The sequence below is a fragment of the Saimiri boliviensis genome, chromosome 12, assembly GCF_048565385.1.
Source record: "Saimiri boliviensis isolate mSaiBol1 chromosome 12, mSaiBol1.pri, whole genome shotgun sequence".
In the NCBI taxonomy this organism is placed as follows: domain Eukaryota; kingdom Metazoa; phylum Chordata; class Mammalia; order Primates; family Cebidae; genus Saimiri; species Saimiri boliviensis.
In genome coordinates, this window is record NC_133460.1 from 42771786 (window position 1) to 42783835 (window position 12050).

The window sequence follows — 12050 nt, forward strand, 5'->3', positions numbered from 1 at the left end:
TGCTATGAAATTAAAAACATACACTATAACCATAAACACCACACAACAGAAAAATACATAAATATACACATACAGATCAAATATGTGTTTTAAACAGCCTCAGTTCTACAAGATCCAGAAACCTTTTTTTTTTTTTTTTTGAGACGGAGTTTCGCTCTTGTTACCCAGGCTGGAGTGCAATGGCGCGATCTCGGCTCACCACAACCTCCGCCTCCTGGGTTCAGGCAATTCTCCTGCCTCAGCCTCCTGAGTAGCTGGGATTACAGGCATGCACCACCATGCCCAGCTAATTTTTTTGTATTTTTAGTAGAGACGGGGTTTCACCATGTTGACCAGGATGGTCTCCATCTCTTGACCTCATGATCCACCCGCCTCGGCCTCCCAAAGTGCTGGGATTATAGGCTTGAGCCACTGCGCCCGGCCCAAGATCCAGAAATCTTAAACAGCAATCAATTACAGCAGTGACAACAAAGTTTTGCTATATAAAATACCATTCAAAATTATTTGTTAATAATAGTATCTTATGCTTGTATTGTTTCTTCACTTTTGGTCACAATAGTAGGGGGGGTAAGAGATTTTCATTTTTTACTCAAAATGTTATTCGAATTTACTCCTTTATGTTATGATTTTATATAACAAATGGAAATTCGATACACTTGTTTTTAGGTGAACACATTTATGACCAGTTAATAAAATATTTTATTTACTTATAAACACAGAGGCTAGACAGTCAAGGTCTAAGTCCATATACATGTGACACCTTACTGAGTAATGCTCCCTTCCAAGCCATTTTTAAGTTACTTAAATCTGTTTTACAGAGTTTGGATACTAAGGAAAGACACAAATCTGTTAGCCAGCTCTTGGCTCCCCTGTGTTCCCCTAGCTAGCCTATCTTTGTGCAGCTGCAGCTACATTAACGTCATGAGAGTGAAGGTCAGAATAAAAATGTGAGTTCAATAATAAAAATAGAAACCTTGAATGAAAAATGTGAGCGCACTTGGGCCACCAGGCCTGCCTTCTATTCAGGTAAAGAGGATAATATAGTCATTAGTGATTCTTCACTGAGTTTAACTATGTAACGTAAAGGTTGTAGTATGATTCCCATCTACCAAAAGAAGAATGGAACCCTCTAAAATGGTAATGGGAAGCTTGTGATCAATGGAAGCACAATTCTGGAACTGAGATCTTGTCAAACTCAAATGTGGTGATGCTGGTGCAGAATAAACTGTGGGAATCACCGGTAAGACCTCATTAAAGGCCAAAGGTCATATGAAAGTGGAGCCAAAAGGAGTCCATATTGCAAAGGAGTAAACCACAGGAAACACTTTCAAAATTGTTAGACACGTGTCTTGTATCATCAATCACTTGGTGCTACTTATCATCAAAGTTCATCCATCAAATACATGGCTGGGCATGGTGGCTCATGCCTGTAATTTCAGCATTTTGGGAGGCCAAAGCGGGTGGATCACTTGAGGTCAGGAGTTCGAGACAAGCCTGGCCAACATGGCCAAACCCTGTCTGTATTAAAAACACAAAAAACCCAGCTGGGTGTGGTGGTACACACCAGTAGTTCCAGCTACTCGGGAGACTGAGGCAGGAGAATCACCTGAACCTGGGAGGTGGAGGTTGCAGTGAACTAAGATCATACCACTGTACTCCAGCCTGGGCAACAGAGCAAGACTCCATCTCAAAAAAAACAAAAAAAGAGTTCATCCATCACAAATGGTAATGATAGACTCATGGCCACAGTCTACCCAAAACATAATGGTTCCTCTGACAAACTTTTGGCATGATGAACACCATGCTTTTACCTACTGGCACCGCTAATGTTGTATGTAAAAAATATTATCCCTGAGTAAAAAAGAAAGTCACTAGAATTGTCTTCTAAATCACCACCCCCAACTGTAATCTCACTTAACTTTAGAAAGTCTGAGAAGATGATATTAAAGTGTTAAAAAACACCCAGGTGAGGTGGAGGTTGCAGAGAGCTGAGATCATGCCAAGGCACTCCAGCCTGCACGACAGAACAAGACACTTTCTCAAAAAACAAACAAACAAACAAAAAAAACAAAAACCACCCATGTTCACTGTAGCATTGTTCACCACAGCCAAGAAGTGAAAGCAAGTGTCCACTGAAAGATGAATGGATAAAGAAAATAGGGCACGTGCATACAGTGGAATATTATACAGCCTTAAATAAGAAAATCCTGTCACATGTTGCAACATGGATGAACCTCAAGAATATTGTACTAAGCTACATAAGCCAGTAACAAAAGGATAGACATTCTATGATTCTACTTTGAGAAAATATCAAAGTCATGAAAACCACAGAAACAGAAGAAAGGTGGTTGCCAAGGTCTGGTGGGGAAGGGGAATTAGTGTTTAAGGGGAATTAGTGTTTAATGATTATAGTTTCAGTTTTACCAAATGAAAAAGTTTTAGAGACCTGCTACACAATGTGACCATACTTAACACTACTGAATTGTACATTTAAAAATGATTAAAATGGTACATTTAATGTAATTTATGTGTATATATTTTAACCACAAAAACAAAGTGTTAGAAAGAGATTCTGGGAGATACTTGAAGAGCATCCTAGGAAGTACAAAGGATAAGGTTGTCTCCTGGGAGTTCAAAAGTGATATCCATTTTTCCATTTTTTTTTTTTTTTTTTTCTGAGACAGAGGCTCGCCCCGTCACCTAGGCTGGAGTGCAATGGTGCATCTTGGCTCACTGCAACCTCCACTTCCCAGATTCAACCATTTCTCCTGCCTCAGCCTCCCAAGTAGCTGGGACTACAGACACATGCCACCACGCCTGGCTTAATTTTTGTATCTTTAATAGAGATGGGGTTTCGCCATGATGGTCGGGCTCGAACTCCTGACCTCGTGATCTGCCTGCCTTGGCCTCCCAAAGTTCTGGGATTACAGGCGTGAGCCACTGCGCCCGGCCCCATTTTTCCATTTTTTATGTTGGGGCTGGTATTCCTCTCAACAACCATTTTTTAGTATAAAAATGAATTTGTGATAGAAACCACATAGCTCATGGAGTAAGAGCCTTATACCACTACCTTTAGGAATACTGTGTTAGGCAGACAAAATCTCAGCTGCAGTTTTACCCCCGAATACTGGGAATCTGCAACCTTGAGCACCCTTAAGGGAACAAGGGAGTTAAACAGTCAAACAATATACTATGCCATTAATATACAAATATAGATCTGGAGAATATAACAATTTGTTTTGAAGAATAATTTGGCTGGTGCAGTGGCTCACGCCTGTAATCCCAGCATTTTGGAGGCCAAGGTGGAACATCTGAGGTCAGCAGTTCGGGACCAGTCTGACCAATGTGCAGAAACCCCATCTCTACTTAAAAACAACAACAACAAAAAACAGTATTACTAGCCAGATCATCTAGTCGAACTCCATTTGACTAGATGGTGCATGCCTGTAATCCCAGCTACTCTGGTGGCTGAGGCAAGGAGAATTGCTTGAACCTGGGAGGCAGGGGTTGCAGTGAGCTGAGATCACGCCATTGCCCTCCAGCCTGGGCAACAAGAGCAAAACTCCAACTCAAAAAAAAGAATAATTTGATAATATATACCAAAAGCCTTACAATTTTATATAAATTTTAGAAATTTCACTTCTGGGAATTTGACTGAGCAAATAACTATGAAAATATACCAAAAATTTAAATCTATAATAAATATTACAATCCAAAAAGTTTTACTTCTCTAAACTAAGTCATTTTCTTTTTTTTTTTTTTTTTCTGAGACAGAGTTTCGTTCTTATTGCCCAAGCTGGAGTGCAATGGCACAAGCTCAGCTCACTGCAACCTCCACCTCGCAAGTTCAAGCAACTCTCCTGCCTCAGCCTCCCAAGTTGCTGGGATATGCGCCACCACACCCAGCTAGTTTTTTGTATTTTTAGTAGAAACGGTGTTTCACGGTATTAGCCAAGCTGGTCTCGAAATCTTGACCTCAGGTGCTGGGATTACAGGCATGAGCCACCACTCCAAGCCTAAACTACTCTTTATACAAATAAATAGGCTTTTCTGAGGTTTCAGCTACTCCTCTGAGGTTACAAAGCATATGGAAAAACAACTGTTTGAAAAATTCTAACATATTTTATAATAGGAAATGACCTAAAAAATAAATGGAATATTGAAAAAGCACTTGTACATGCTCATTAATAAATATATATTGGTATGTGGCAAACCACAGTATAACTTACCCTCCTTAATGAAGCCTCAGCATTAACTGCATTTTCTGGGTGAACCCACTTAGAAGAAGGCAAACCAAGTCCTGAGTATGCATGTGTTCCATTTGGATACTGCCAAATAATTGGATAAAGTCCAAGCTGATTATATGAAGCAGAAGGATGGGCTTGTCCAAGAAGATGAGGTGATTGGTGCTGTAACAACTGTTGTTGTTGCTGGTGTGCTAGTGCTAAGTGGCTCAAGCTGCTGGCATGAGCACTCTCTAGTCGTGGGTGGCCACCAAGTAAGGAGGCAGTAGGCACTCCAGGTAACACAGTGGGAAGTAAATGAGGATGATGAACAGCATGGTGTGGACCACTAGTCAGAGGGTGAGTGTTAATGGTAGGTAATGGAGTTTGACTAGATGATCCGGCTAGTAAGTGGGGTGCAGGAGTTAAGGCAGGATGATGGGTACCTGGATTTATACAGGTTCTATGAGATGAGGAGTGAAGAGGAAAGGGATGCTGGCTTAGGAAAGGTGAAATATGATTTGCTCCTGTTTCTGACCCAATAAGTGCAGGATCTCTGTAAACTGTAAAATGCTCATTTTTATCAATGATAAGAGGACTCTTTGTAGTTTCTAATGTACTGCTTCGAGTAGGAATTGGATGAAAACTGCATCTTGATAGCTCATGTTCTATCTTATTTGCCAGTCTTCTTTCACCAGTAACTTGGTTGTTCACATAAGTGGCCTTAGACTTTACAGAATCAGGAGAATGAGTTATTTTGGGTTTAACAACTTCAGGTGAGGGACTGGATTTTATCTTGTGAGTATCTACTGAAGTATTAAGTTTAGATTTTATAGTCTCTGGAGGTGAACTTCGCTTATGTAGCTTATCTTCCATGACAGAAACTGCACTTAAAGGAGAAATATAAGAGACATACTTCTCTTTTTCCATGTTCAAGTGATCATTTCCTGAAGAAGCATTTATAAGACTTGATTGGGTTAAATCCACTTTAACTACATCACTGACCCAGCTCTGATCAGAATCTTGTTTTGCTATTTCCAAGAATTTTGCATTTGCAATAGAGTGTTTTGAATCACTAACGTTAGGATCCATTTTCTGAAGTGTCTGAAGGCCAAAGGTACTTGAGTTTTCCTGAACCACCTTTTCTAAATTATTGTCATTTGTAATATCAATAACACATTTTGGTGTGGGTGGTCTGGATACAAACTTCTCCTTTGGTAGTAATTCCACTGTACGTGTTTTTTCCATATTGCATTCCTGAGGAAGTAAATCATTAGGATTATGATCAGAAGGTGTGGACTGTTCTGATGAATGGATAATCATATCTTCTTGAAGCTGAGTGTCAATAGGCTTCCGCTTTTCTGCTTCTTCATGTTTTTTATCTTCCTGTATTTGATCCCAGGGAGGCTGGTTACCTTTTAGGGTCTCTTCTCCTGACTTCTCATTATTATGGGGTTTTCCTTCATCTCCATTTATTTTTGAAGTATTTTTATTTGTCAATTCATTCTCTGGCTTCTGTTCTGAGGAATTATCTATTATTCTCTTATTTGAATTTTCTGAGTCACTGCTCTCAGAAAAGTCTGAAATATTGTCAGTTCGAAGTCTTTTCATATTTAGTTTCTTTTCATCTTCCTCAGGTTTCCTTCTTTTATTCATCAAGTGTTTGTTTTTACCTTTAGGATTTTCTGTAGGATTAAAAAAAGAAGAGTCTTATTTTTCATACTAAATAAGCATACTTTAAAATGTATTTTTGTTTTATTCATTCCCTTAAAGAAAAAAAGTGGGTCCTACCTCCTCGTGATATATAATCATATTTTTCCTCCTTCATCTTCTCTTCGTCTGGTATACTGCTATCTGAGCCCTTCCTCTTATTTGGACGGATACTTCTTTGTTGCTGTTGCTGGTGTGTATTCTGTTTTGGTACAGCAGCTTGTGAGTTCATTGCTGGTCTGGGACTATTTGCTTGGGCACGTGTGTAGTGACTCTAAAAGTAACCAATTAACAGTAATTGTTTACTACCTGGTTTTTACTAGCCTAAGGAAAAATATTTTACAGAAATTCATCCCTAATCACATACATACGTGAACAGCGTTGATGTTTTGATTGGCACGAGACCTGCGCCGTGATGTAATGCCAATATTTTCACCTTTTAACAAAGAGTGAACAACATCATCTAGAAAGGTCATTTGAACCATAGAAGGATCGACATTCTGTGGTTCTAGTACCTAATCCACAAAACAAAACAAAAACAAACATTAAATCTAATGAGCTTATCAAATATTTGGTATAATTATTTTTTACTCAATAGAAATGTTTAGAAATCAGCTTGGTATCCCTAATTAAGAAGATTGTTATAATACTTTACTGTCATCACTTAAGACAAAATTACCTTTTTAACCTTCTGAAACTCACCATTTCAACTACTAACCAAGAATTAAAAAGCAAATATATACCCTGCAAGATGCATCTTGAAAAACAAGGATAAGAATTAATCAAGAATATAGATGCCAACAATGTTACTACAAAACAAAGACATAGATGCCAAGATATGAAATGTATTTTAAAAATAGGAAGTAATTTTCAAAAAGCAGTCGTAAAATAAATGTCAGAGGTAGACTTAAGAAAAAGACAAAAATTGTGCAAGTGAATAATTTTTAAAATGTGATTAAAGAAAACTATTTTAACAATCCAAGGTTAAAATGTGATTAAAGAAAACTATTTTAACAATGCAAGGCACTTTTGTACATTTTTGAGAGATAACAGTTTGTCACTGTTTTTACTGAAAAGATCAAACGTAATTAAATAATAATACTTATTTAGCATTTATCTACATTTTAATCAAAGTATTTGAATTATTTATAAAGGAACTCTAGAGACATCCTCCACAATCCTATCAGGCAGAAAGTATAAATATCTAATTTTTTCTATATAAAGAGCAGCTTTAAAAGTGAACATTTTTTGCATTAAGTAAAAAAGAAAAAAATATGAAATATCAAGGCTTTCAGACTGGTAGTTAAAACTCCATAGGAAAGCCAGGCCCAGTGGCTCATGCCTGCATTCCCAGCACTTTGGGAGGCCGAGGCAGGTGAGTCACAAGGTCAGGAGTTTAAGATCAGCCTCGCCAAGATGGTGAAACCCCATCTCTACTAAAAATACAAAAATTCGCAGAACATGGTGGCGGGTGCCTACAATCCCAGCTACTTGGGAGGCAGTGAGCCAAGATAGTGCCATTGCACTCCAGCCTAGCGACAGAGCAAGACTACATAAAAAAAACTCCATATGAAACTTGTAATACTTAAGATTAAGCATAAAAGTTAACTGAGCATACCAACACTGACATCTGATGTGAGAAGAACTGTAGTGTGTGTTTAAGTTTTCACTGATGACAATAAACTATTTGGGAAGTATTTTTAATACTGTAGGGACAGAAAAATTGAAACCCTGAGAAAGAAAATTACAGCTAATCTAAGGATTTTAAAAAGACTAATCAATTAAAAGAGTTTGATGCCTCTATTTTAGAAACTGATTTTATCAGTGTTGAAATAAATTTAGCATCGCTGTCTCCCTATGATCTGAAATGACCTCTATGTAATATCAGATACATTTAAACTTACAGTACATGACTAAAAACCCTAGAGATCAAACTTACTTAGTATAAAACTGTTGATTTATTTTGGGAGGCACAGACTATCTGAACTTTTTAAATCTCTACAAAAACATTCGTTGAACTATTTACCTGATCATTCATAACGATCATGGTGCGGGTGAAGAGATCATGATGAGTAATTATGCCAGTAAACCACTGGGTGGCAGAGTCTTGTCTATATACTCTCACTCTGTATCCATTTAAGGAATAAGGACCTTTAAAGAAACACAAGAAATAGAAATATCTTAAATGGAGACATTTTCATTTAATAACTGCCTTTTAGAAGAAACATGAAATGTATAATAAGTAATATATCCAACTGTTAGTTTTCAAAAAAAAGTTTTAGAAGTAAATAAATATCCTTTCAAATGAATCATTCTGAAGTTACTGTATATACTGCACTAGACTTACATACTTCCTCATTCAATAGATATGAAATACTTCAAGAGGGAATGAAGGTTTTTAGGATCATGAGTTAGTAAGAGAACAGTTCAAAATGCAAAGTTACAGTGGTGTAGAATGTAGTAAGGTTACAAAGCTACTTAGTTACGACTGCAGTAGATGACTGCATGGTTGAAATAGAAAAGTTAACTTGCAACTTGGTTTGAGTCTTCTAGTTGTCAAAACTACCATAAACAACTACAAACTACAAATTATTTGTCTGTAACAGCTAGGAAAAGCTGCTAAAAGTCTTTAAAAAAAGAGACTGGCTCCAAAAACAGACTAATACAATAAATAAATAAAAAAGATATTGGCTAAGTGAATTTAAACATATAGCACTAAAAATTTTTAAAGAAACATGGTACCCTTTTGTGTTAAACTCACTTTTTTTTTTCTTTTTTTGAGACAGAGTTTCGCTCTCATTGCCCAGGCTCGAGTGCAATGGTGTGATCTTAGCTCACCACAACCTCCACCTCCCAGGTTCAAATGATTTTCCTGCCTCAGCCTGAGGAGCTGGGTTTACAGGCATGTGCCATCATGCCCAGCTAATTCTTTTTTTGTATTTTTAGTAGAGACAAGGTTTCACCATGTTGGCCAGGATGGTCGTGAACTCCTGACCTTGTGATCTACCCACCTCAGCCTCCCAAAGTACTGGGATTATAGGCATGAGCCACCACGTCTGGCTAAACTCACTTTTTCAAAGAATATTCTTGTATAGATATCCATTATAAACTAAGGTAAAAAGTATTAAAGATATTTATCTGCAGATATTCCTATATGCCTAAAACAACTCACTTGGCTGGACGCAGGGGCTCAAACCTATAATCCCAGAACTTTGGGAGGTGAGGCAGGCAGATCACAAGGTTAGGAAATTGAGACCATCCTGGCTAACATGGCAAAACCCAATCTCTACTAAAATACAAAAAATGAGCTGGGTGTGGTGGTGCATGCCTGTAGTCCCAGCTACTAGGGAGGCTGAGGCAGGGGAATTGCTAGCACCGGAGAGGGTGGAGACTGCAGTGAGCCAAGATCACACCACTAAAAAAAAAGGCACTCTACAGAAGAGGATAGTGTGATAAAAATAATCTTTAATTCACAAGTATTAAAATGGTATCAAATACTTTAAAGTTTAATGAAGAACTGTAAGGTAAAAAACTGCTGTACCTTAATAATTTACAAAGAAAGTGCTTTCAAAATTTTCAAGAGCTTATTTAATTCTCCCTCTTAAGTATTGTTAGCCCTTTTACAAAAATTGAGGAAGTGAGAGGTTGACTCAAAATCAGGCAAAATTTTAAGTCGAAGATCTGGGACTGAATTAATTTTTCTGATGTTCTTTCTTCTAGAGTTATAACAGATTCAACAATTAATACTTTGCCAGTTTAAAATATACATGCATATATAAATCAATGAACTGTAGAAAGTATTCCATATGACGTGTAAATTAAACATATTCATCTAGAGAAAAGTGAAGATGTTGACTGTCTATAATTTAAGGGAGGTTGGGGGGTAAACATTATTTTGTAGCCATATCAATTATGCAAACTTCAGTCTTTTTTAACTGTAGAAGAATAAGACTCCATATTATTTTTTCTAATAACTCCAAATATGATCAGCTTTCAATTCCCATGAACAAACGGTTTACACTGGTTTGTTCTCACTACTTAACACAGTTTAGAGTCATCCACACACAATTCTGCATAGGATGAATAGGGACTATATTGCCCCTTAATATTTTCTCCTCTAAGGATACAATGCAGAAACAAGATATTATTTTTTAAAAACTCACCCTGGTTTCTTCAACAAATAAATTGTAAGGAAAGAGAACAAAAAGATCAACAATGGGGATGTACCAAATAATCACAATGTGTGGACCTTTTCTGAATCCCTTAAGTTTTAAAAATAAATAAAACCTGTTAAAATCTTTGACATTTATGAGACAAACAAAAACCTGAACTACCAAGTATTTTTAATTTAAAAACTATTTTTTTTTTCCAGAATAATGTTCCAGCATTGTTTTGTTTTAAGAAATGGATAGAGCCGGGTACGGTGGCTCAAGCCTGTAATCCCAGCACTTTGGGAGGCCGAGGCGGGTGGATCACGAGGTCAAGAGATCAAGACCATCCTGGTCAACATGGTGAAACCCCGTCTCTACTAAAAATACAAAAAATTAGCTGGGCATCGTGGCACATGCCTGTAATCCCAGCTACTCAGGAGGCTGAGGCAGGAGAATTGCCTGAACCCAGGAGGCGGAGGTTGCAGTGAGCCGAGATCGTGCCATTGCACTCCAGCCTGGGTAACAAGGATGAAACTCCCTCCCCCTCCCCCAAAAAAAGAAATGGATAGAATAGTGTGATGTCTGAAATTTGACAGAAAGGGGTAATGGATGGCGCAGGATCAGCCACGATTAGATAGTTGTTGGGGCTGGGAGACAGGTGAATGCAAATTCACTGAAATATTCTATTTTTGTGTGTGTTTGAAATTCTCCACAGAAAAGTTTAAAGAATATTTAGCCTAGGAAGAATTAAATATGTAGATGATCCACTACCATACATACCGATATAAAGCAAACAGTTTTGAGATTATCTGTTGATGCTTAATGGCATGGAAGTTGAGGGTTGAGATAAATATGGGAATTTAACAAAAAAATTCCATTGACAAAAACATTTGACAACTTATCAACAGTTCATGCCATATTGTCTCACTTTCCATTCAATTTCACAAAAGGCTTGTATTTATAATACATGATTTTACTGAGAGAAATAGAAATTGCTAAAAATTATCAAACCCCTGGTTTGAAGGTCACATGTTGTAACATACTAAACACAGAAAACAGGAAGTAAGACTAGTAAATTTAAATTTCTGAAAAAGGTGCACTGAAATAGGCCACTTTTATCACACATGAAGACCATTCTTCAAAGGAAATCAATTGCAGCCACCCTCTACTACAAACAATGCTTCCTTCTCCAGGAAAGACACACCTAAAGAATTCCACAGTATGCAGTTTTCTGTCAACAAAACACTCATGTGGCTATAATTTCATGACAGGCATTTAGCTCAAATAAGTTATAAACTCATGAAACTATCGATTTTCTATCAAAATTATGACTGTTATTATTTTCCTGGATGTATATAACTCAAAATATTGGACTGAGCCTTCTATTTATATTGCATACAATTGAACAACCAAAGACAAATAGGGTAAGTTGCCTAGATCCAAAAAAATTTAATGCATAACTTCAAAATAATTACCTTGCATAAAAATCTCCTGAACCTTTTGTTCCTTTACCCAGACTTTCACTTCCTCGTGAAGTTGCGGGTTGTCCCTGAGAACTGGGTTTAGGCTGTCTATGTCGTCCTAGAATTATAGATTAAAAGAAAGGTCCATGTTACGCTCTCCTACTATTAATGTTACCAACTTTCCCTCCTGTATGTTCTAAGGACTGAAGAAAATTCCTCTGATCTAAATGTATGCAAAAACACAAATTCCTAAATTATAGTTCAATGGCAACTGTGTAACAAAAGAGGGTAAGAAATTAATCTGTGATAAGATTTGACCCCTGACAACAATGTCCTAAAGTCAAAGTCTGAAATTAATGCGTTTTCTAACTTTTAAAGTATAGCTTTCTTCAAGTCATCTTTTTAAGGAATCACTATTAGAAGCAATATACAAATCAAATAACATCAGGTCATTTAAGGGTGATGACAAAAGCACTGCGGTGAACATTTTAATGACAATGATA

General features: G+C 37.2%; 1 protein-coding gene across 6 annotated transcripts in view; it reads right to left on the reverse strand.

The window, feature by feature from the left end:
* JMJD1C (jumonji domain containing 1C) overlaps positions 1-12050 on the reverse strand; it is a 333992-nt gene that overhangs the window by 46252 nt on the left and 275690 nt on the right. For 3 of the 6 annotated variants that reach the window (XM_039477778.2, XM_074382295.1, XM_074382290.1), the window contains 5 exons: positions 11560-11665; positions 7960-8084; positions 6305-6448; positions 6015-6207; positions 4230-5908 (listed from right to left, as the gene is read on the reverse strand). In XM_039477778.2, the coding sequence (XP_039333712.2) occupies positions 4230-5908; positions 6015-6207; positions 6305-6448; positions 7960-8084; positions 11560-11665 (2247 nt within the window). Of the gene's footprint in view, positions 1-4229; positions 5909-6014; positions 6208-6300; positions 6449-7959; positions 8085-11559; positions 11666-12050 lie in introns of those variants that run through there. The other 3 variants (XM_074382291.1, XM_074382292.1, XM_074382294.1) reach the window with 2 other exon arrangements.